The sequence below is a fragment of the Stenella coeruleoalba genome, assembly GCF_951394435.1.
Source record: "Stenella coeruleoalba genome assembly, chromosome: 5".
Taxonomy (NCBI): domain Eukaryota; kingdom Metazoa; phylum Chordata; class Mammalia; order Artiodactyla; family Delphinidae; genus Stenella; species Stenella coeruleoalba.
In genome coordinates, this window is record NC_137150.1 from 72,351,089 (window position 1) to 72,378,365 (window position 27,277).

At 32.2% G+C, this 27,277-nt stretch overlaps 1 protein-coding gene across 15 annotated transcripts in view; it reads left to right on the forward strand.

The window, feature by feature from the left end:
- The window catches only part of DLG1 (discs large MAGUK scaffold protein 1), a 286,057-nt gene that overhangs the window by 224,529 nt on the left and 34,251 nt on the right, over positions 1–27,277 (forward strand). For 7 of the 15 annotated variants that reach the window (XM_079922700.1, XM_079922698.1, XM_079922699.1 and 4 more), the window contains 5 exons: positions 6,011–6,125; positions 11,107–11,283; positions 14,450–14,519; positions 18,519–18,618; positions 25,163–25,204. In XM_079922700.1, the coding sequence (XP_079778826.1) occupies positions 6,011–6,125; positions 11,107–11,283; positions 14,450–14,519; positions 18,519–18,618; positions 25,163–25,204 (504 nt within the window). Of the gene's footprint in view, positions 1–6,010; positions 6,126–11,106; positions 11,284–14,449; positions 14,520–18,518; positions 18,619–19,308; positions 19,343–25,162; positions 25,205–27,277 lie in introns of all 15 variants that reach the window. The other 8 variants (XM_079922704.1, XM_079922693.1, XM_079922696.1 and 5 more) reach the window with 4 other exon arrangements.

Genomic DNA, 27,277 nt, shown 5'->3' on the forward strand with positions numbered 1-27,277 from the left:
TAAAGCCATTAGGTGAAGCATAGCAAGGTAATTATGTGCATTGCAGGGCTGGGAAGGTGGGGGACATCTATGGTAAACCGTTAGGACTTAACCATGATGAGGGCTTCCACACAAGCAGCTGTCCTGGTGTGAGGAGTTGGAGCCTGAGCAGAGTGAGATGGTTACACATGGGACTGGTCAGAGCCCAGTCTGGAAAGTAGATGGTACTAGAAGCAGAAGGCTAGTTACATACAGAGAGATTGATCAAAGGAATATATATTTTAAGGGTAATGTTGTCTGTGATTTTCAGTGTTGGAGAAGAGAGTTATAAATATTGAAAGGGAGAAAACTAAATATAGACCATATATTATTAGATTAGAATTGGAGAAATTTTTATGAACATATTTTCAGTTTACATAATATAAACATATAGTTATAAATGTGTATCTATTTTACATATATATATGGAATTCCCTGGCTCTATCCACTGAGAAGGCCTGGGCTCAATGCCACCCCAGTAGCAATGAGCACACCTAAGCCTCAGATCTTAGCTTCTAAATACTATTCCCCATCTAAATTACCAAGGCTGTTTGGATAAATGGCCTGTTCCAGGAGTGGGGCAAGGAAATATTACAGATTACTCTGTAATATTTTATGCCAGAAAGCAAGGAAGTGCTCAAGGAATGATGGAGGCATGTCAAAGGGCACATAATCCAATTTGAAAGGGTTCCCACTGGCCAAATTGGGAACAATTTGAACATCAGATTGATGATAATAATACCTGATAGTAATCCACTGAATAAACTAAGGAATCATGGGTCTTTACTAATATAAATAAGTGAATTAATTGAAAGTTTGATGAGAATGGAGATGTGTACATGGTTTCAATAACTTGCTATTTGCAAATGGAAAAAGAGTAATTTTGCAATAGAGAAACCTGGCAGACACAACCTTCATCAAGTGCTGAAAGTTTATAGCATCAGTAATGGGACAAATCAGAAATGTATACCACCTGGTAGGGTGCATTGAAAAGAACATACATCTCTTCTGTGACATTCCTGCCAAAGTTGCAGGACTAAATGTGGGAACATCAGACAAATCTAAAGAAGACATTGTACAAAATAATTGTCCTCTAATTTTCAACGGTAGCAAGATTACAAAGTCAAGGAGAGACTGAGAAACTGCTCTGACTGGAGGAGACTTTAAAAATATGACAATTTTAATGTCTATATGCTCTGATATAACTCATGATTTCAAAATGGATCCTTTTGCTATTAAGGACATTATTGGAGAAACTTCAGTGGGATGTGAGCATTAGATGTAGTAATGTATTAACATTGCTTTCTTGATTTTGATGGTCTTGTGATTGTATAAGAAAGTATCTTTATTTGTAGGCATTACACACTGAGAATTCAAGAGTGACGTCAGAGTAGCATGTTACTCTCAAATGGTTCAGGAAAAAGTTTGTGATTGCTTCAATCTTTAAAAATATATTAATTTTTAAAAAAGAATAAGAAAGGGTTTGAGAGTGACAGATGTAGAAAGTAGGCAGAGAATATTCAACATGCATATAATAGTCTCATAGGAAAAAACCAAAACAGTACAACAAAACAAATAATAAAAATATATAAACAAGAAAACTTTTCTGAAATTAAAAATAATAATTTAAGCTACATATCGAAAGGACAATCCAGGTACCTAAGGTAATAACCATCACTGAGAAACATTCTAATAAAATTATTGGAATTAAGAGAAAAAATTTGGTGAAATTCCAGACCCCCAAAAAATGTTTTTTTAAAGAAAAGAAAATGAGGTTGTCATCAGAACTTCATCCTCCATCATTTATAAGAGACAATGGAGTCAACATATTTAAGAATCAAAGAAAGAAACTGTGAATCAAACAGACTTGAAATATAAAGACTGCAATCAAATGTATCAACAGAGAATTAGGATGTTATTGTTCACATAAACCCTTCCTGAGGAGAAAGAACAAACTTCAGACATCAAAAATGGAAGAGATGCTGACATAAAGACTGGTGTTAGTAATTAAGGTAGTTATAAGGAAAAGAATGTATAATATGAAAAAACTGTATGCTATGACAGTTTGGAAAAAATGCAGTTATCAGAAAATGAGGGTAGAATTGTAGATAATGTGAAAATAGAAGGACTTGCCTGGTGGTTCAGTAGTTAAGAATCCAGCTGCCAATGCAGGGGACATGGGTTCAAGCCCTGGTTTGGGAGGATCCCACATACCGCAGAGCAACTAAGCCCATGCGCCACAACTACTGAGCCTGCACTCTAGAGCCTGCAGGCCACAACTGCTGAGCCCATGTGCTGCAACTACTGAAGCCCGTGCACCTAGAGCCCATGCTCTGCAACAAGAGAAGCCACTGCAATGAGAAACCCGCGCACTGCAACAAAGAGCAGCCCCCCCTCGCCGCAACTAGAGAAAGTCCGCAGGCAGCAACAAAGACCCAACGCAACAGGATAAAAAAAATTAGAATAAACTTTCTGATTGCTTTGAAGTTATTAATATAAAAGGATAATATTTCAAATTAGATCTGGGGAGATTGCTCATAGTAGGGGGCCAAAAGCCAAACCAAGAGTTATCATTAGAACAACAGAATAAAGCTTCCTAATTTTATATTTATATATTTACTTTTATAAATATTTAAATTTTATTTAAATATATTTTATTAAGTATATATAAATGTTTATAAGTGTTTTATAAACATTTATTAAAATACAAATTTTATATAAATATTTTATATATTCATATAATATGATCCCTTGTTTAGGAATCTAGTGTGCATGTGCGTGTGTGCGTATATATATATATATATATATATGTATGTATATATATATATATATATATATATATAAACTTAGGAAGGCTTGTCCTTGTGTGTGTGTGTGTGTATGTATATATGTGTATATATATATGAACAAATAGACTGCACAGTGAAACTGTGTTCCAGTTGCTATTACTTCATAACCACCCCCAAAGCTCAGTGGATTAAAACATCATTTTATGGATTCACTATGTTAGGAATTCCGCTGGAATTTTGGCTTGTATGGTTCTTGTGGCATAGACCGAGGTCACTTAATGAGATTCAGCTGATGGATGAGCTGCTTTGGAAGGTCCAAAATGGCTTCACTCCCCTTGTCTTGGGACTTTGTTGGCATCAGCTAGAAGTTTGGGCTCAGAGAACTATCACATGACCTCTGAAGAGTGGTGCTTTGAGAGTAGTTGAACTTCTTACATGGTGTCTGGCTTCCTCCAGATCAAGCAGCCCCTAAGAACCAGGCAAATGTTCCATGGACTCTTCTGATGTAACCTAGAAAGTCACATATGATCGTTTCTACCACATTCACTTGCTTACAATTGAGTCATAAGACCAGCCCAAATTCAAGAAAGGGATTAGACTCCACCTCTTGTTCAGGGAATGGCAATTATATATTCCATCTTTGGAATATATAATCTGCCACAAGCTATGTGTATAAAAGTCATGTATATATATATATTCAGCATATGAACATAAAATATAAAACAGAATGAATAGAACTGGAGATCACACAACTTCAATTATATCAAAAGTTAATTCAGCTTAATTGTTACAAGAAAACAATTTTCAGATTTGCTAGTAAAGCAAACTCTAACCCTATATAGTATCTTGTTGTAACAAAGAGTTAGAGTTTAGAAATAAAAGAACCATATAGCTATAAAAAAAGAATGAGGGACGTCTGTATATACTGCTGTGGAGCATTCTTACTATTACTGCAATAAGACTACTTATTATTAAATAAAATAAGCAGGGCTTCCCTGGTGGCGCAGTGGTTGAGAATCTGCCTGCTAATGCAGGGGACACGGGTTCAAGCCCTGGTCTGGGAGGATCCCACATGCCGTGGAGCAGCTAGGCCCGTCTGGAGCCTGTGCTCCGCAACAAGAGAGGCCGCAGTAGTGAGAGGCCCGCGCACCGCAATGAAGAGTGGCCCCTGCTTGCCACAACTAGAGATAGCCCTCACACAGAAACAAAGACCCAACACAGCCAAAAAAATTAATTAATTTTTAAAAAATTAAGCAATGTGGAGAAATGTGTATGTTACTGTTTATTAAACAAGGAGGAACAATACATATATGTGTATGTACATATACATATTAATTATAAAATATATATATAGTTTAAATATACATAGATTAAAATAATATAGAATAAGTATAAACATATTTGTATGTTACATATATGTTTACTTATATTATTAAAAGTGGAAGTATAAACATTTCTTTAAATGTTTATAATGACCAGGACAGAGTAGGTTAGGGAGAGAGGGATATTCTTGTTTGATATCCTTGTTTTATAGATTTGACTTTGGAACTGTTTTACCTACCTATAAAAACAATGAAAAATGTAAAAAGCAACCCCTAAAAATTGAAGTTGAAAATTAAAATGAACAAATGAACCTGGCTGTATATCCAGTTGGCAGCCTTAACACCTAGGAAGGAACTATTCCCAGTGACTTTAAAACAGTATTCAACTGTATATTCCTAATAAGCCATACTCCAAAGATAAAAAGAACTAGCAAAGGTAATTAACTGTTTTTAGTAATCATGTCATGGTTGTAGTTTTGGTGTTATTTTAAGACTGTTGTGAATATAATATGGGTTAAAACAAGTAAGTCGTGATGGGTCATCTAATTCTGTTACCCCCAGTGTCTTGAGAACCAGGATTCTTCATATTGCAAGGAAGCATATAAAGTAAGAAGAGATTAAGTAAAAACCTAATGGCCCTAATTTTTAATTAGAAGAACCAGTATAAACTCAGGATTCACTTCATATTTTTAATCTTTATCTTCATCCATCGATCTGTCTGTATCTTAGCTGTGTCTACATAGACTAAAGATTTGCCATGAGTTGATAATTGTTGAATTGTCAGGGATTCATTTTTACTAATCAGTCTACTAATGTTTATACTTTAAATTTTCTATTATATTTTTAAAGGGCAATAAAAGAATATTTTATTACATATTATTGTGAGCATTTAAATATTTCTGAGTTTTTTGATGAATTGTTGCTTCAATTCCTTAATCTTGGTATCCAGAAAACAAGCTTGATGACTGTGGTGAAAGGAAGAGTAACTCAGCAATAATCATGCTTACTCTTACTCTGTCTTCTTAAAACTACACACGCTCCAGACAAGTTACTTGCTCTTGCTATAAGACTGGTTTTATAAAAAAAATCTAATGGAATCTGACTTGTCTGTTAGTTGTTTGTTGTAAATAGAGAAAAAGGTATAAGTGTGTATAACCGTGTAATTGCAGTATTTTTGAAAAAGTGCTTAAACTTTTTGTTATTAATAGGTTTGGTAGCTTTTAATGTATGATATAGTTTAAAATAGTCCATCTTCAAAATCATATTTGTTTTTGTATAAAAAGTATCTTAAATAAAATGTTTATTTCTTCAGATTGCTTTTGTGCATCTTATTTTAACATTTGAAAATTTATAAATTATATAATGAGTTGAAGTAAATTTAATTTCATTTATTAACTTATTAAGGCATATTTTTCACATATTATTGACCCTGCACAAGTTCTATAATTTGAAAATATAGGATTAGCTGATTTCTTCACAGAAAAAGTCAGTAAACAAAGCATCTAGTATAAATTATTTTAGGCTTTTTTAAGTATAAAAATTAGAATAAATCCTACTTTTTAAAATTTACAGTTAAATTCGACAGTAAAATTGATACTGCTATTTGATACATGGAAATTGTCCTTTATTAAATGTGATACGAACTTTAAAATAGCATACTGAAAATACTGTTTTCAACCAGTTCTAATTCCTGGTACACTTAGAGATTGTTAAGTTTTAAAATTTGCATCTTGGGCAAAATCTTGTATAGATTACTCTTTTAAGGTTCTGACCACATTTAATCAATTATAAGACAGCTTACATATTTAATACTTTATCTTCAAGTAACTTATTTTTTTAGAATATAAAATATGAATTTATTTCTCTTTTTTCTTCCATCAGAATACAGTCGTTTTGAAGCCAAAATACATGACTTACGGGAGCAGATGATGAATAGTAGCATTAGTTCAGGTTCAGGTTCTCTTCGAACTAGCCAGAAGCGATCCCTCTATGTCAGGTAAATTTTTTAAATTTCTGATTATTGCAGTCTTTATGCATGCATGCAGATTCTTTCAGGTTTTTCACCATGACTTAGTTTTACTGTAGAAAAGTGTATTGCAAACCAAGGAAATGTTTTTTTATGATTGATTTCCTGATAGTGTGTCTTTCAGGAGTTGGAGTATTATTATAATTTTATTAATGAAAGTTATATAACCTCTTGAATAATAATAGTATGATAAAGAAATATAAAATAAATACAAACCAGAAAATTTTTTAAGTTGATATTTTACTGGGTGACTAGTGTAGCTTGATATGTCATATCATCCAACACTTCTGTTTACCTGTATCTTTTTATAATAAAATATTCTTCATTTGAGTAACATTTAATTTCTATAGTAAGTTCCACCAGTTCTTCTGTTTTCATGGCAGTAATTTATCTCTGCCTACCTGGATAGTGTACACCTCTAACTTGTGAGCATTTCTGGGGTCTCGTGGAGTAAATCTTGTTTCAATATCCTTCTCTTCAGGCACCCTATTTAGAGCTTCCTCTACTCTGCTAAATTTACCATCATCCAAAACCATGTTAAACTCTCTTTTCTCCTTGTTGTCTTCTCTCTTTTGTGTTTGTTTTTGGTGGTGGTGGTGATGTTGTCGTCATTTTAGTGAGTTTCAGGATGGAAAGGAAATACAAGCATTACCTCAGAGATTTTGCAGGTTTAGTTCCAGACCACTGCAATACAGTGAATATCACAATAAAGCAAGTCACGAATTTTTTGGTTTCCCAGTGTATATAAAAGTTATGTTTACACTATATTGTAGTCAGTTAAATGTGCAATAGAATTATGTCTTTAAAAACAATACATACCTCAATTTAAAAATATTTTATTGCTAAAAATGCTAACCATCAATGAGCCTTACACAAGTCATAGTTTTTTTTTTGCTGGTGGATGGTCCTGCCTCCATATTGATGACTGCTGACTGATCAAGGTGGTGTTGCTGGAGGTTGGGGTGGCTGTGGCAGTTTCCTAAAAATAAGACACCAGTGAAGTTTGCAAACTGACTGACTCTCCCGTTCGTGAACAGTTTCTCTGGAGCATGCAATGCTATTTGACAGCATTTTACCCACAGTCAACTTCTTTCAAAATTGCACTCAGTTCTCTCAGATCCTGCCGCTGCTTTATCAACTAAGTTGATGTAATATTTCCATCCCTTGTTGACATTTCAGTAATCTTCACAGCATCTTCACCAAGAGTGGGTTCACATCTGTAGTTACTTCCTCCGCTGAGGTCTCAGACCCCTCAAAGTCATCAGTGAGGTTTGGAATCAACTTCTTGCAAACTCCTGTTAATATTGATATTTTGACCTCTTCCGTGAATCACCAATGCTCTTAATGGCATCTAGAATGGTGAATCCTTTATGGGAGGTTTTCAATTTACTTTGTCCAGATCCATCAGAGGAATCACTATCATAACTAGTAAGTCTTGAAAGTCAAAATTACTCCTTGATCCATGGGCTACAGAATGGAAGTTGTCTTAGCAGGCATGAAAACAGCATCTAATTTTACACTTCCATCAAAGCTCTTGGGTGACCAGGTAGATTGTCAATGAGCAGTAATATTTTGAAAGAAAAAAAATTTTTTTTGAGCAGTAGGTCTCAACAGTGTGCTTAAAATATTCAGTAAACCATGTTGTAAACAAATGTGCTGTCATCCAGGCTTTGTTGTTTCATTTCTATAGCACAGGCAGAGTAGATTTAGCATAATTCTTAAGAACCATAGGATTTTCAGAATGGTAAATGAGCATTGGCTTAACTTAAACTCACCAGCTGCATTAGCCCCTAACAAGAGAGTCAGCCTGCCCTTTGAAGCTTGGAAGCCCGGCATTGACTTCTCTCTAGCTATGAAAGTTCTAGATGGCATCTTCTTCCAATATAAGGCTGTTTTGTCCACATCAAAAATCTGTTCTTTAGTGTAACCACCTTCATTACTTATTTAGATCTTCTGGATAACTTGTTGCAGCTTCTACATCAGCGCTTGCTGCTTTACCTTGCACTTCTATGTTACGGAGATGGCTTCTTTCCTGAAACCTTATGAACCAACCTCTGCTAGCTTTGAACTTTTCTGCAGCTTCCTCACCTCTCTCAGCCTTCATGGAATTGAAGAGAGTTTGGGCCTTACTCTGGATTACACTTTGGCTTAAAGGAATGTTGTGGCTGGTTTGATCTTCTATCCAGACCACTAAAACTTTATTAGTGTCAGCAGTAAGGCTGTTTCACTTTATTATTCCTGTGTTTACTCAAGTAGCACTTTCATTTTTTTTCTACTTAGCTAACCGTTTGATGGCAAGAAGCCTAGTTTTTGGCCTGTCTTGGCTTTCAACATGCCTTCCTCACTAAGCTTAACAATTTCTAGCTAATTTAAAGTGAGAGACCTGTGACTCTTCCTTTCATGTGAACATTTAGAGGCCATTGTAGGTCTATTAATTGGCCTAATTTCAATATTATTGTGTCTCAGGGAATAGGGAGTCCCAAGGAGATGGGAGGGAGATGGGGAAGGGTCAGTTGGTAGAGCAGTCAGAACACACACATTTATCAATTAAGTTACCATCGTATAAGAGCATGGTTCGTGATGCACCAAAATGATTACAATAGTAACATTAAAGATCACCATAATAAATATAATAATAATGAAAAAGTTTGAAATATTGGGAGAATTACCAAAATGTGACATAGAGACATGCAGAGAGCAAATGTCGGGAAAATGACACCAATAGACTTGGGATTACCACAGGGTTATGCCAACCCAACACAGGGTTGCCACAAAACCTTCAACTTGTAAAAAAAAAAAAACACAATATCTGGCAAGTGCAATAAGGTAAAGCACAATAAAATGAGGTATGCCTGTAGATACATGTAGCCAGTCTGCCATAGTTAACCAGAAGTCTTATGGTTCTTTTTAGTAAATGTATTTTTAATTTCAAAAGTAAAAATAAAGTTAAGGCTACAAAAGACTACATACAGTATGATACCTTTTTTATAAAGCTCTGAAATAGGTAAAATCATACATAATTACTTAGTCATCCATATGTGTGTGATAAAACCAAACCAACAAAAAAGGGTAAGGAGCAAGGAAATAATAAACACTATTCAGAATGGTGGTTACCTTCTAACAGTGCTTAACTCTTAATCTGAGGGAAACAGAATCAAGGGGAAAAATACATAGGTGAATGTAAGTTACTGATAAAAGTTTTGTGTATAGTCTTAGGTTGGAGAGTAGATTAACAGGTGTTCATTATATTCTTATGATTAATAGCTCAAGTAAGTATTCCATGAGTTCCTTTTTTTTATTAATCCGAGTACTAAAAGACAAAGTTTAAATGCTAACATAGGGAGTAGAGATTGTGAGTGATTTCTTCGTTGCTCATCGGTAATATAGTTGTGTTGATTTTGTAATTCAAAAGATTAATTTATGATAATAAAAACGTTGAGATGTAGTATTTTCCCTTTTCTGAATATCCTGTGGCATTTGTTCTACCTCTTAAGGTACTTTATTTGCTATTTTATATTCTGTTTATTTGTATCTTCATCATCTTTGTCATCTTTATCTTTGTCATATCTACTTAATTACCTTTTTAAATAAATATTTAGTAAATTACTAACTATATCAAACCTTTGTATTATTTGAAGTTAACTATACTTTTCCAGTAGAAAGACGTTTCCTTAGTATTCAGAATTTACTGAAGTAATGACTTCACATTTATATCATTTATAATCTTTATCTTACAGTTGTAGAATTCTTTCTTCAAATAAAATCCAATGTATTAGATATGTTTTAATATATGTTTAAGTAAGCCTTCCCACTTTTGATTCTCACCTACTTCCTTCACACTGTTAGCCACTGAAAAGACTTTGAAAGAACACATTTGAAAACCATTAACTAGTTCATTCATTTAGCCATCAAATAATTTCACCCCTCTTCAGTTTTACTTCAAGAGATAGTCTTAAGAGTTGGGTAGCATAAAAAGGAATATGATTTGTATCCTAATTTCCCATTGCCAAATTAGAACAAAAGAATGAATAAATTGTATTATAAATGTAATTCCTGGGATCCTTCCTGTACTCTTGTTAGAGGTTTTTTGAATATAAGAATTTAATTTGTCACCATTCTAAAGCAATTATACTCCAATAAAGATGTTAAAGAAAAAGAATTTAATTTGCTTAAATATTGTACACTAATTAAGTATCAGTACACTATTTTCTTGTTATCAAATTTTACAATATTCCTAACATTTTGCAATTACTATATTAAATTAATACAGTATTTTTTCCAAAATGGTTGGCAGCTGTTAAAGTCATCATATCGTCATCTGTAGTTAGTTTTCATCATTGTTATTGACTCTGAAAACCCTATTAATTATAGTTTTATGAATAAATGAAAGGAATAGTTAACTGGGAAAATAATCACTCTGTTGATCTAGTATTAAAGTCCACAAATGATGAATCAGATCAGTCAGGGAATTTGTTTACCCAAGTGTGTCTAGTCAAAATAAAGAGAAGTGTCTCTTTTAATATTTACTTTATTAATTTAGAACAACTGACCAGATTTGTCTTCATTTTAGAATTCAATACAGGTTGCCATTGGATTGTACTAAAAGTATATTTTTTTATTTCTCATACAGTATTGAGAGAAATAAGGTAGTATATCTATTAACATAACAAGTTAATTTTGCTATTTCTTTTTTAGTCTCATTGTCTTCTTGTATTGGGTTGGCCGAAAAGTTCTTTCGGGCTTTTCTGTAACATCTCACGGAAAAGCCCGAGCAAACTTTTTGGTCGACCCAATAATATAGCACAAAATTGAGCTTGGCATTATTCTGCCTACCATGGTACATTGTTTAATTATCTACCCAGATTATATATATATTTTTAGGATCCTGTTTATTTAATATTCATAATATCATTATAAGAAATAATTATGGACTTTTTTCTTCTTAATCTAGGGCCCTTTTTGATTATGACAAGACTAAAGACAGTGGCCTTCCTAGTCAGGGATTGAACTTCAAATTTGGAGATATCCTCCATGTTATTAATGCTTCTGATGACGAATGGTGGCAGGCCAGGCAGGTTACACCAGATGGTGAAAGTGATGAAGTTGGGGTGATTCCCAGTAAACGCAGGTAAATATAAGTCTGTTACAGTTTTACCACTTGAAAATTGGACAACATAAATAATTGCTGTTTCTTTAAATTTCTTTTACTGAAGTGGTGATTTTATGCTCAGTTTTATATATTGTGTTTCACAACCATTTAATTTTATTCACCTTATGTTGTAACCAATGACATAGTAAGAGAATATGATGCCCCCAAATAGAAATTTCTCTAAAACTCCTACTAGTTGCTAAAAACAAAATGAGTATATTTTAAGTCACTGTGCCATATATCTATACCAGTGGAGGGAGAGAGAATTAAAAGCCTCTGTAGTTTTCCCATGTAGATGGTGTTAAAACCTAAATTTTCAGGAGTTTTGATTGTGTGAATTGCCTCCTCCTCTAGACTTAAAAAATGAAAGCATTTTAAGTAAATGCAAAATTTTTAGAAATATGTAAGAATGTGTTTCACATCTCTGTTTTCTTGTTTAATTTAAAAGTATTCATGCATTCACTGCTCTTTCCTCTTTGCTTTTAACTATTTATTGTAGTGATTCACTCACTGGTACATACTTAACCATCTAGTGGCAAAAGTGGTTAAGTGCAGATTGTCTTTGAAAAGGGTGATCCCAACTTAGAACCCCCTCTAAGGTCAATGAAATGCTATTCAATGTCTACTTCTATGGGAAAGGTATTAAAACATCAGTTCATAATTTCCTCAAAAGAGCTTATTTATAAGATCTGATTCATCCAAATCATAGTCTAAAACTTAAAAGTTTTAAGATAGCCAGTAAAAATTGTCAGTGAAACATTAATGTTTATTATAGCCAGTTAATTCACTTCAAGTCAAGCTTATGACGTAATAAACTTGTTCTTTTCATATTAATAAGTTGGACTTATTTTGTTAAGAGTCTCTAAAATTGATACTTATGCCAAATCATATGCCTGTTTATAAACCTCTCTACCTTATATATATTTGTACACCTGTTTTTAGACGTTGAAGAGTAGAAATGTTAAAATATTGCCAAGGTTTGTAATTGTGGTTTTGGAATTTATGACTGTTGTTGGCTAGATCCATATTTTTAGCAAGATCCAACTATTTGGCTGGATCTTACACTTGGTGGCAACTCCTCTTTTAGCAATGCAGCCCTCAGCTGCATAACTTTTTTCCTGGAATAGAATGTAGTACACTTTAAATCCAGAAATGCTTCCACTGTGCCTTGTTGAGTCAATAGAAACCTCACATCTTAAATATCAAGGTCAGAGTTCCTAAAAATTGTCTTTATCCCTTGGAGTCTTATATCTTGCAAAGGTTTTACATGTGCTTGCAACAAATGAGAAATACAGCTGACTTTGGTAGAAAGAGATATTTTTCATTTTGTGTATAAAAATTCTATAAGGTTGTATTTTGAAGCCAGAAGTGATAAAAGAGATGAGATATACCTTGAGACCTCTACAGATCCCCAAATTCATGACTAATATTATAGAATATAATTTTCCTTCCATAAAATGCAGTATGAAATCACAACCAATTATGCCATTTCATTCTTCAGTGTATTCTAAACTTGTATTTTCTTAAATAGAATGATATCTTTCATTAAATAGAATGATATCTTTCTTAGACCTCTTAGACCTCTTTATGTCTAATAATAGCGCGAGGAATTGTAGTTCCTACAATCCTTAGCTTTCTTTTGGGAACCGTGTTGACAAATAAACACAATTGAAGTCACTCAGCTAGATAATGATTAGAAAACAAAACCATTTTGAGTTGTAAATGTTTACTCACTAAATGTTAGTTTTTCAGTGCCCTCAGTAAGTGCCTAGGCAGAATTATAAATTAATTATTCATATCATGTACCCTCGGGATTGCTCTGGAATTAGAAAAAGCAAGTTTTAAATCCATGACTGCTAGGGTTCTTCTGTACCCATGGTAAAACTGTATAGCTAGATAATAAAAAATGAAGATATGCATTTATTCATAGGCTGTTTTGGTACATTTTTCTGCTATATACTAATGTAATTGCTATGTTGAAATCAAGGGTTTGTAAAGCTTAATTTATATGAAATTTTGCACGATTCATATTGTAACAATCTACATGATTGCAGATTGTACATTTGTTGTAGTTTTGTTTGCTTGCTTATTTCAAAGGTAACATCTTTAACAAGGTTTAAAATTCAAAAGATTTAAAAGCTATACAGGCTGTCTCTTAACCCTGTTCCCCAAGCACCCATTTCACCTTCTTAGGGATAACTAAGGTTACCAGTTCTTCTATATCCTCCCAAAGATACTTTAAAACTCTATTTTGGGGACTTCCCTGGTGGTCCAGTGGCTAAGACTCTGCACTCCCAAAATACGGGGCCTGGGTTCGATCCCTGGTCAGGGAACTAGATCCCACGTGCCTCAACTAAGAGTTTGCATGCCGCAACTAAAGATCCTCCATGCTACAACTAAAAATCCCACATGCCGCAACTGAAGATTCTTCATGCCGCAACTAAAAGATTCTGCTTGCAACAACTAAAGATCCCACGTGCTGCAACTAAAAGATGTCGCAACAAAGATCCCGCATGCCGCAACTAAGACCCAGCACAGCCAAATAAATATTTTCTTAAAAAACCCTCTATTTCGTACACTATAATTGGTTACTTTATGTATTTACACAAATATATCATTGGAATTAAGCTTAATTTTTTTATTTCCCTCCTTTTTATTTTCAAAAATTTCAGAGCTATAGAAAAATAAGAGAAATGCAAGAATAGTACTTAGAACACCCACATATCATCCTTCACCTACTTTCATCAGTTAATATTTTACCCCATCTGCTTTCTCTCTAACACTGAGTTTTTAGCATATGTGTTCCATGCTAAGATAACATTTAAACAACAAAACAAATGGAAACCTGGAAAATTGCTAAACTCAGAAGTGGTGCTTCATAATTTCAGTGTAATTATGGAATAGAGTGCATATATAAGTACACATACTTGTACTGTATTTTGATATTTCACAAGTGGTTTTGTTTCATAATAAAATGAGCCCTGTATTTCATTTCTCAGAAATTCTTATAAATTATGGGATTCAAATGACTTCTGAAGGCTTTAGAATATAAAAATGCTCCATATTAAAGTCTCAGTTCTGATGATTCCTAGTTAGAACTTTAAATATGTTTATTATAACTAAAAAATAATCTGTACTTTGCCAGGGTTGAGAAGAAAGAACGAGCCAGATTAAAAACAGTGAAATTCAATTCTAAAGCAAGAGGAGATAAAGGGGTGAGTATGTGAAATCTATTATTTCTAGAAATTAATAATTGAAGGTAATAGGCCTTTTCATAATTCTTGTTTGAGGCACATGATTAAAATGAGAAGGATTTTGCCATAAGAATTAACTATCAACTGCTCTTGCCGTGGTGGCCTACAATAGTAGATATGCTAAAGTAAACAATTTATTAAATTAAAGCATCCATTTCACAGACTTTTCCAAATTATCAAAACTGTCGTTTGATATATTCTTAACAACACACTTTTGGTCGTTATTTTTATAAATGAAATGATTTCAGCCTTCACTCAGATGAACAATTAACTATAAACTTGTGTCACCAGTATTAGTCATGAAGCTAATAAATAATACATCTGAGAAAATAGGCCTTCCCAAAACTATTAATTAGTTCATAATGTAAGTTTACGGGTTTTTGCAAGTGAATTTATGGAAATTTTCTTATTTTTTCCCTGTTTATTGCTAATATTACTCATTAATAAAATCCATCTTTTAAATGTTTAAATCAGTATGAATTTTTATCTTAAGGGAATAAAGGGACAGTCAAGAGGAGGACTTTGTAGGTGGGCAAGAAATATATCAAAATTCTTTTATATATATTTTAGATGTATTTTAGTTTTCATTTACTTTGTCCTTCTTGAATCTAGTGGATGTCAATGGATGATATCACAGGCTTCACCCTATAGTATGTGTGTAATTAGTGCAATGGAATATTCTAGCAATAGGCCTGAAGAAAATGCTGAAACACATGTTGTGTTGAAATACTATTTATAGCAATGTTTTGTGTTTTGGGGATTTTTTATCTAAAAAATAAATAGATAAAAATTTTTTATCTAAAGCAACATCTTTTGATCAAATTTCAAATGAATATGGAAAGTTAACTCAGCAAAAAAATTAACCCTACTCTTTGTACATGTTTGATATCACTAAGCACTCAGACTTAAAAGTTTTAAAATTTTAAAGGAATATGATCCTTGATCAAAGAAATTAAAATCTGAGTAAATTATATATAATGCATTCAGTTATTTTACAAATGATAAATTCTTTTAAAATTTACTTGTACCTTTCAGAAAATACAAAATTATATAGTATAATCTGAAGCAATATTTAAAATAGAAAATCTTTGGAGGAAAAAATCCCAAGTAAATGCTCAGTATTTGAAATATATACAATGGTTTTTGTGCTTGTTTTATATATGTCTTTTAAAGTATTTTAGTAAAATACACTGTCAGTGTATTGTAAAAGAGGTTGCATGTTGTAACTTTTCTTTCAAACTGTAAGAAGTTAACTGAATTAACGACATTTTTAAATCTTAGTCTTGTTTGTTGACTATAACCAACTTTATACACAGTCACTGTGTTCTAACACAGCACCAAAAGTATGCATGATACTGAGTGGGGTAAAAATACGCTTGCCATTGATACAGAACTGCATTTCTCTCTGTAATACCATTTCCCGTTCTAAGCTCTTCTTTTCCTTTCCTTATATGGTGGGTTATGGACTTTGTTTCCAATACAGACTTTTTAAAAACATTTCAGTTTCTCATTAACATTTTTAACATTCATTTAGCTATTTTGAAATACTACATATGGAAATTAGATATTTGATATGTTTCATGAATTTGTAATATTTTATCAGTCCTCATATTTATTACACTTTCTCTTGCAATATAGCATTAATAACAATAAGTAATTAAACAGATTGTTTTGTATTGAAAATATAAAGAAACTAGAGTTAGTATGTTTTTTCAGTTTTGTGTTTTCCCTACACATTTTTGTCCTGTTTGCTTGTGCTATTTTTCACTTTTAATAAATTCTTCACCTGCAGGATGTTAGATGTAATACAGTTAATACATTTCTTAACTAACAAGCATTTCTTTCTGTCCTATATTATGATATCTTTACGATATCTCATTTTGGCTAACTGCAAAAGATATCAAAAATCAAAACATTTTAAACTTCATGTTTCTTTTGGTTGTTTGCTGTGAAACTGACTCTGACCACTATATATGCAGTAGCAGAGGTAAATAACCTTTTATTAAAAATGTATCCGTTTTATCAGTTAGCATAAAAATTATTACTAAATTCAAAATCAGTGATTGTCATGAACAAAAAGACTTAGTCCTTCCATAAATTAGATTACCATAAATTTTTCTCTATTGAAACTTGTTTTCTTCTCTTTCTCTTTTCTAAAATTTGGATTCAAGCAAAGACTTTTATTCAAGTAATGCTACTTGACAGTTTATAAAACAATTATAAGCTTAGATTTCTCCACAGTATTTTTTTTCTCAACTTAATTTTTAACTTCTGCTTAGGGTTATCTGAGCCTTCAGATTTTAAGATTGATATCAAGACAGTCAGCTTGTCTAATGACTATGAACTTATTAATTTTGAATTATTGATCTGAAAAAGATAAAAATGAAAGTTTTTGTAAAGAGTCTTACCAAAATAAATCTTTTCAAGTAATAGAATTTGAGCTAAAAGTCACTTTAATCCATTTCATCACCTTAATCACCTGGCATCACATGACTAAAAGTACCGGCACGCCAGAAAAAAGTACTGCCTGGTGTTGATATACTTCACAACATTGATAGCATCTTATGACATGGATAAACGCAAGAAAAATTAAAACAGAATTTCTATCCTTTATATTGTTCCCACTTCAAAAAATGATAAAAATTATAATTCCTATTGTCACTGGTAGGCAAGGCCATTTCCTTCAAGACATGGGTGCCTGTGACATTACAGAAGAAGCTGCTCTTCTTTAGCATCATCTTTCTGTGTGCTACCTGCTTTTAAAAGTGTGAATGCACAAATGGGACATTCAGGAAGAGAAAAAACTTGTCTCAGACATCTGTGCAACAAGGGACGTCAAATCAGCTGTCATAGCAATTATGTATAAACTACTAGATTTTTAATTGCCTCTTTGACATTATGAGCACCAAACTTTTTTTTTTTTTTTGCGGTATGCGGGCCTCTCGCTGTTGTGGCCTCTCCCGTTGCGGAGCACAGGCTCCGGACACGCAGGCTCAGCAGCCATGGCTCACAGGCCTAGCCGCTTCACGGCATGTGGGATCTTCCCAGATCTGGGCACGAACCCGTGTCCCCTGCATCAGCAGGCAGACTCTCAACCACTGCGCCACGAGGGAAGCCCGCACCAAACATTTTATTCCCTATTCAGGACATGGTGCTAATGAATTGAATTTGGTTCTATTTTATTTATATATACTTTAAAAATAGATAATATGGTAGAGCTTAAAGGCTAATAAATCAGTTATGATGTCATTTAAATTGGCCAGGAGAGTTGACTCTTCTTCCTTGGTTAGATAGCATTGATAATTCTTTTGCTGGACTCTGTGCTTGATGGACACGTCTTAGTTTTCTTCCCATTTTATGATAAGCATTTAGTTATCCTAATTCTCTTCTTTTAAAAAAAAAAAAGATGGTTTTTAAATATTTAGCAACTTGCTCAGTTGTTTTGGTTCTCTTTTTTAGTAGTGGCTTTTTGTTAGTTTGTTGGAGCCACAAAAAAAGAGAGAGAGAAAGGGAAAAAATGTGCTAAAGCCAAAGGAAAATGAAGGAAAGGAAAATTTTAAATATCTGAACAGCTAAAGTAATAACTTTTGCTGTAGAGCACCTAATACTTGGAAATCTAGAAAAATATGGATGGATATGAACAGATGCAAGCTTGATTTGGACTATAGTAGTAGCTAATCTGATTTACTCTTCCCTTTTTTATCAAATAGCACTTCCTCCTTATTTTTACGTATCATTGAATTACACTCTTGAAATTTTTCTGTTTTCAGTTATAAAATATTAGAATTAGAGAAGTTAATACTAAATTAAAAATTCACTGTATATGTGATTAACGCAAAATTCATATACAAACTGCACACTGTGGTCACAAGAGTCAGCTTTCACAGAGCTACTAGGCTGGGCCTTTGTACACACAGACAGTAGACATCCCTTTGTTTTGCCCCTCCTTCTCTTCTTCAGCAGTCATTCAATGACAAGCGTAAAAAGAACCTCTTTTCCCGAAAATTCCCCTTCTACAAGAACAAGGACCAGAGTGAGCAGGAAACAAGTGATGCTGACCGTAAGTATGTGGATCCAGTGGTCAACTGAAGATAAATGTAGAGGGACCTACTGCCCTGCAGTTGGTTGTTACCATGGAGACAGTTTCAAGAGCTGCAACAGGTTACTACTTGTCTTAACTAGAGGCAATTTAACAGGCATAAATTAATTTGCGTACCAATCTTAACTTTTTCTAACACCTTAGGAATTCTTAATTTAAAGTAAATGGTATTTTTAGCTATGTTTAAAATAGAATTTTTTTATATAAAGGTTCTTATAAGAAACATTTACACTCTCAGAAGAATATTTTAGAGGAAAAACATGGGTACATGAGAAGCTACTTATTGATTTCTAGGTATAGCATTGCCAATCTTTGATAATGGATTACCTCAAATCATTACGTTTTATCCCATTTCTTCATTATATGTAGACAATCTGAATTTTACTTTTAAAATAGCAAGAAATAGTCAAAATTTTTGCTTCTCTACCCTAATCAGCTTCTTATATAAAACTTCCGTTCTTTTATTAGATTATATCTAGCTGCTAGCTTATTTTAAACTTTCAGAAATATACAAAAATGCTCTGTAAGATACGTGCACCTGTAATGGTCTTGGAACTGTCTCTTATTGTAGCACCAATTTTATGCATTACTGACAACTATTTTCTTTGATTATCTTTTTATTGCTTGCTCTCTGGGAACTACTCTCTACAGGAGATCCCTGACGACATGGGATCAAAAGGCCTGAGTAAGTGATTAAAATACTCCCAAGTTATTTTTTAACCTCCATCTACAGACCTACCTTTTTCAGATACATTTTGAGATTCATGGTAGCGCCCTGCTGGCATGAGGAGGTGTATGATTTAGATTGCTTTTAGATTCTTCATGTTAATAATATGCTTGGGATTTTTATTTCTGTAATACACACCTTTTATTTTTCTCCATTTTTCACATGTCATTTGAAAAATTCTCTGCTCATAATTATATTTTCCTTTTTGTAATTTTTATGGCAATTACTTTCTCTAGGAATTTTTTAAATATGAAGAAAGACTTTTAATGTTTTTTAAAATACTGCTATCTGCCCTCATTATTAGAAGGTAGAATATAATCTTCCTTACAGTTTTATGTACCCCCCCCCCTTTTTTTTTGTTAAAACAAGTTAAAATTGCTTTGAGCCTGTGTTAGAAAAGCATTGCTATAATGTGAAACTATAAAACACAATAGGTCTTAAATATTAAAGAAGAATTGTAGAACTCAAGTTCAAGTAGCAGTCTATGTAGTAGGTAAATTGTATATTTTTTTAAGGAAGTTGTAAGTTATGAAAAGAATTATAAGAAATATTATCCTTTGTTTTTTCTTTAACGAAGGTGTTGTCTCTGTTTGGGGGGAGTTCTTTTGTGTGTGTTGTTCCTGTTTAATTTTCTAGCTAGTACTTAATCTTCATATAAAGCTTGGTACAGAGTCTGATAATGTAGGAGTCATTTAATAAATGTTGGAATTAGTGAATGAAACAAGAAGTCATTTTAGCAAACAAAATTTTAAATGTGAATGTTTACAGATTGATTAAATGTGAAATTTTACCAAATATTACTAAGTTCTTTTAGGTGATGGTGACTCATAGAGGTAATCTTTTAGGCTAAAGTTTTTTTCTAAGTAGTTGTTTCCGTTTGCATTATTAAGCATCTTGAAAACTTATTTCTTCATAATTCATTGATCATTAAGGATATAGCCAATATCTTTTAACTTTCTAAGTTTACCTTAATAAACATTAAATTTCACAGATTTTTTTTCCTGATTAATGCTAACTTGACTTTTAACCTTAACTGTAGGTACTTGACTTTTATTTCAACTTTAACAATTAAAAGTTTATATTAGATTGAAAGCAGTATGCTTTATATGTAATTATTTCTATTACACACACTTTATTATTTATGCATTTGCCATTTTAGGATCTGGCAAGAGCCACAAATTTACTATCACTAGTGGCACCCTTTTTTAATCTCTTACCTTTGGGAAAAATTATCAGTGAAATCTTCAGAAACTGTAAAATATTTCCACAGATTCTTAATGCTATATAATTTATTTTGAGAATGATCATAAGGTGGTGTGGATCATCAAATGAACCCACATATTTTTGTTACCTGTTGAGTCATCAGAGAACTATGGAAAGCTCATGGAAAAAGGAACTAAATGAAGAATTTGGTTCCCACGTTGATATTTTTATAGTGGATAACTACACCTTGACCACATCGTACTTTCATCTCTCATTTTAATTGAGGTTTGAGACTTGGGAAGAGAAACAAATGAAAAATGATAACTGATTACCAGTGTCGTTGATTTAATTTTCTGGTCAGTGACTTAAGATCCCTTGAATGGTAGGTTTCTGTGCTTCATCTCACAAGAACTGAAAGAATTTATTCACGTGGTAACTTGATCAGATCAAAAAGATTTTATTTAGAAAAGGTTGACGGAGACAGAAAAATATCAGTAAAATTCTAAACTGGATATGATGGAGGTTATCACATAAAACATTACTAGCAGCTGACAAGATGCTCATTATTATACAGTAGAAAATACTGGGAAGAAGGGTGGGTTAAGGGCATTATTTAAGATCTCAGTTATCTATATTCTAAAGTTCAGGATACAGGGAAAAAACTAAGCAAAATCCTGTGCGATTTTAATGTAAGAAGATAAATGTGACCTCATATTCATTAAACCTTGCTGGAACAGGACTCATGAAGGGACTGAAAACAGAAGGACAAATTATTCCAGATAAACCTGTTAAAGAGATGTGGAATAACACTGAATAACAAGAAAGATGTATACCTGCGTGTAATTTCACACAAGCTATGAAAAAGTAGGGTATTTAATTAAAGAGCAGAGAGGGAAACAAAAGTGACACCCTAGAATACTTTTCGTAGACAAGAATTCAATGATTCTACAAAGAAGAGGATCAAATAAATTATTGATGTATCCTGTTGACAGTAGATGAAACAATAATAGAAATTGCCTTTCCAAAACTAATTTTGACTAACAGAACTAATTAAAGTATGGTAGAAATCTGGGAGGATACAACTAAATTATCATACTTGTAAAAAGCTAGAAATAGAAATCTGTGTAGCTTTTATGCTTTTAGAAGGCAATTTTGAAAAAATTCAAGAGGAAAAAAGTGGGTAAGATTCCTTTAAAAGAGACTAAAAGTAAGTGTAGTTCAGGAGCAGTTATATAAGGTGCTCAGAAATGAAATTATACAGTTTCAGACAAGGTTTGTACCTTTTGTATGCAGTTTATTTTTATAGCTTTCCACTTTGTAGAACACCTCAGAAACTTCTACAGTTAGGCATATAGATTTCCTATTACATCTCTTCTTTTTCTATTTTAAAGACTTACTTGAGTAGAGTGGTACAGAGCTCTTAAGATGCCAAGAATTGTTTAAGACTGAGGATATGTCGTATTTAGGGAGAGCAAAGAGAAAACACATGATATAGTCTCAGGAAGAAATGTTTGACTAGAAAGGTGAGACTTGGTCAGAGAGAATTGAAATGGTTGTGATCATCAAACATATAAACAAAAATTAAAATTTTAAGAATCTGATTATACTATGTCAAAAGGGTAATATTCTTGCACATAAATTTCTAACAGACCAATAAGAAACAAACACTCCCCATTAGAAAACTGGACAAAGGATATAAGAAGAATGCTCAAAAGATAAGCAAATGAAATAAGCATATAAGAAATGTTTAACAGCCCTAATAATCAATAAACAAAATGACATGTTTTACCCATCACCTTAGCAGACTTTGCTTTTAAAGGCAAATCCAGTGATGGAGATGGTTCTTTGGAATGACTACTTTTAACATATTACTACTGGGAGTGTAAATTGGTACAGGCTTTTTGGAAAAGCATATCTTTTGATCTACTAATTCTTTTTCAAGGAATTTATCCATAGGATGTAATCAGAGGTGGAAACAAAGGTTTATACATCAGGATGTTTTGTTTAATATTATTTAGAAAGTAGAGCACCCCAAAATTCAAATAATCCTAAAATGCCTTATAGTTGGGAAGTGGTTAATGAAGTATGACTTACTATATAGTATAATATTTTATAGCCATTGAAAATCATATTAAAACATAATGGCCTGGAAAATGCTCACAATATAAATGAAAAAAGTAAACTATGAAACTGTACATATATCTCAGATTTGTAAATAAACACATATATTTAGGGCTATTTTTGAATAGTGTTGCTTTGAACATTTTTATACATATCTTTTGGTATGCATACGTGCCTTTTATGTTGGGAAAATACCTAGGAAATGAATTGCTGGGTCACAGATATATAATATGTTAGGTATTAGTAGATAGTGCCAAGTAGTTTTCCAAAGTGGTTATACCAGTTTACCCCACCCCCACCCCCAAGTAGTATGTGAGTTCCAGTTGCTACATATCTTTCTCTTCGCTTGACATACCTGTTTTGTTTTTGTTTTTTCATTTTGGTCATTCTGGTGGATAATAGAGATATCTGTTGTGGTTTTAATTTGCGTTTCCCCGATAATAAGCTTGAACACTTTTTTATACTTGTTGGATGTTTGAACATCTTCTTTGATGACATGCCTTGAAAAAGATTATTTTTAATTTTCAGGGAAAAAGCATTTTAACTTTCGAACAAGCTCCCAAACAATGGTAATGATGCCATTCCAAGGACAGTACTTTAAGTAGCAAGAGTTTATTGTAGAGGAGTTACTTAAAGGATACTTGAAAGAACTTGAAGAATTTGACTGCTTCGTAGCTCTTGGTAATCTTAGAGAACTCAAGATGAGTAGGGGAAATTCCCAGAAAAGAGATTGTAGTAACTTCAATTTTTTGTACATGTATAACATGTCAGACATATTCAATAGTAGAGGAATAATAAAATAAACCCCACAAGTATTCATTTATCCAACTTCTCTAATTGTCAAATCATGGTTAATTTTGTTTCTTCTATACTCCCACTTTCCACTCACTCGAGTGCAATAACATTTCTTTCTTTTGTATATTAGAGATTGCAGAGTGTAATACAAATCGTAGTATAAATTTAAGAATTTTTTTTTTCTATGTGGCATTCCTACTTCTGGGAATGAATTTTAAGGAAATAGGACAAAAGGTGAAAGCCATGTAAATGAACACGTTCATTAATAATTTGTTGATGTTTGTGGAAAACAATTTAAAGCAAACTAAAATATCTAAATAAGTAGTAAGGTAAATCATGATGTAACAGTCCAATAGAATATTATACCGCAATTTAAAATGATTGTTTTGACATCTGTGTGGTAACATGAGAAGAAATTTTTAAATATAAACTTTAGAAAACCACCATTTTATATGTGCTATCATACATTATTCAGTCTTATAATTTTTAATGTTCTTCCTGTATACATAATAATGATTAAGAAAGTTGTATCTTGTCTTTGTAGGTTAGAATAACAGACTTATTTTTCACTATGACAGTTTTTCAAGAACTGTACTACCATTTCAAGAACTGTCTACCATTCTCTAAACTTTTCAGTAGTGCTACTTGATTTTAGGAGACTGTGGGTGATATGGTACAGCAGATATCTCTCCTCAAGCTTTTTCCTTATCCGTTAATTTTTTTTTTTCCTTTGCCTGACATAAGAAATTTAGATTTACCTCTCTCCCATGGAAAATTTTGTTTTTTAGTTTTCATAGATAAAATTACCTTTTTTAATTCAAAGGAGACACGTATTGAGAGAGTGCAAGAGATTATATTTACATGAGAAAAGTGCTGGTTGTTTACTGAACAGTCAAGTTATGAAATGGGGGTCACTTTGAAGGAGGGGCCAGGCAGCAGATGAGTGTGTTTACTTTATCTTTTTTATTTTGCAAAGTAACCATGGTCAGTTTTATCAAAGCAGAGTTTCTCAGAAATATTAGTCTACTTTAAAATACAATCCCACCTTCTAGAATTCCGTTCCATTTGACTTTTTTTTGAGGCATCTGAATCTGTGATATCCAAAATGCTTTATCTGTATGATCTCAGACATGCATTTTCATTTCTCTTCAGGAACAAGAAAGAAGCTGAACTAAAGCAAGATTATTTATTTTTTAAGATATCACTTCATTGAAATGGGCATCTGTTTGCTCAGATATAACTTGTTTCCTTTGTTAGTCATTACTGTATCATAACCTAAATTAAATGGTGTCAATGACATTTTCTCTTTGGGGTTTTTATGACGACAGTTGGACTGATTTAGGATCACTTTGTTATATTCTACTTTGTTATATTCTATTATAATCTATTCATAATAAGATTTTGTTCATAAACTGTTGAACAGAAAATGAGACATTTTCCTTGATTGCAGATTTTTTTTCCTTGCTAATTCATATTCATTTACTTGAAATAACTAAACTTTTCAAAGAAAATCAGAAATGTTTTTAAAAACTCTTTGGGTATCTGTGGTTTATATCTCGACATTTTGTTAAGTCACCTTGTGTTTATTTTGATAATTTGCTTTTTTTAAACTCATGACACTGTGTTTTCTTTATTTTTTCCATTGTCCTGCAATTTCAGAACATGTAACTTCTAATGCCAGTGATAGCGAAAGTAGTTACCGTAAGTGTTTTAAGTTGTTTGTTCTTTTGTTATCTCAAGTAATATATCCTTTGGGGTTTTTTTCCCTTAGTGATGTATTCTGAAAACTAAAAATTAGGTGCTTAATATTTTAAAATCAGGTAGAGCCAAGTAAAATTCTTTACTTGATAAATAAAATCACGCTCTATGTACAGAAGTTAATTTCCAAGGTTTTCATAAAATACAAAAGTTCATTTTACAAAAGTGCTATTCGTGTACACAGTATGTGTATGTGTGTTTGTATCTTTTATAAGAAGTAAATACCTAGTTAAATGAGTAGTAAACTTGTATTTTGCCATTTTATTTAGTAATTCTGTTTCTAACTAATCATAAAAATATTTTTCAGTAATGCTAAATTATAATTAGCTTTATTTCCTTTTTTATTCTGTGTCACCAATACTGGTGTGGGTCAAGATACTATTTATCGCCAGCTTTTGGTGAACATAAGAAATGGCGAAGGGAAAATTTTCAACAGTTGCTTAAACAGTAATACTGATCTCTTTTTTGGTTCTTATGGTACTGTCTTGGTATTATATTATTAAGGGACCTATATAAGCGTGTGAACTTTTTAAACATATTTGGGCATGGGAGGAGGGGAGAGTACATGAATATTACCAGTTGTAGCACTTTAAAAATTAAAATTGCTTTTCTAACTTTTTTTTTTTTTACTGCTGTCTAATATGAAAGTAATCTTGATTACAGATGAGTATGGCTGCTCAAAAGGTCCATCCTGTTAATATCAGTCTCTAATATTTTTCATATTGACAGTATATACTTTTAACCCTCATTCATTTGATTGGTTGTTATTTTTGCTGCATAATAGTTATTTAACGATTTTCTTTTTTGGTATGGGAATGGGAATGTGATTTGGGAATGTGATTTCTCGTATTTTAGCATTTTATTAACTTACAGTCAGAACTCACCAGAGAGTAGCTGAGTAGCTTTCTAGACTAAAAAGAGGTAATGAAAGTATATACTGTCTGTCTCACCATTTGCATGAATTATTAGGTGTGGAATATTCAAATTGCATGTTTCTGATAACATGTAAAACATGTTTTACATACAGTACTTTAAAAAGCAGCTTGTAAATATACATTTTTTATGTATTATAAATTTTAAAACAACAAAATACACTTTAAAGCTGGAAAGAATATTTATGTCAGTATATGAATTGAAAAGATTTACAGCTGCATACATGTAATATAAACCAATGACAAATTTAGTGAAAAGATTGTTATAGAATCATAATAATCAAGAAGAAAATCTTCAAATACATTCTGCAATATTGATTTCATTGAACCACTTGAATTTAACAGCTCTTCCTTGTTTGTTTTCTACACGTGTGTGTGTGTGTGTATGTGTGTGCTAAGAACTCCTGAAATTTTTAACTCTTTTAGTTATTTTCATTGAGTCGAGATATAATTCGTAGACTTTTCTATTTAGGATATTCATAAGCTCTAATCTTTTAATTTAATCCTAGAGAATTTAACTTCTGAAGTGCTTTTAAGATCAAAGCAAAATATATTTTTTCTCCTTTACTATCTATGTGATTCATTTTGTTGAAAAGGAAGGATTTAATTTTATCTAAAATTTTTTTAACTCAAAATGTTATTTTTTAAAAATTGAATAAATCAATTATTATAATAATGAATTTTTTTCATCAGTGAAATAGTGACACTAGTTTTACCTTTGCATTAAATTCTTTTGGTTAGAAAATAGTTGTAATTATAAAGATGTTCGTGCTATGTTAAATGTTATACCTGGTAGGACCAAAAAAAGCAGCATATTAATAACAGAAAATTACCTAATATGCATATATGTAGAACTGCTCATTAAAGTATTAATTTTTAAAGAACTGTTTAATAGCTCTTAGATTCTAAATAAAAAATTAATAGCTTATACTTGACATCCCAAGTGAAGATTTTAATTTGGTCTATTGATAACCTGTAAAACCCAGAATAACAGAAAGGTAGTTATTAACTAGCACATTTATATTTTGTTTTTACATATACCAAACTTGATAATTTATCACTTTTTTCCTAAATCTTGCCATAA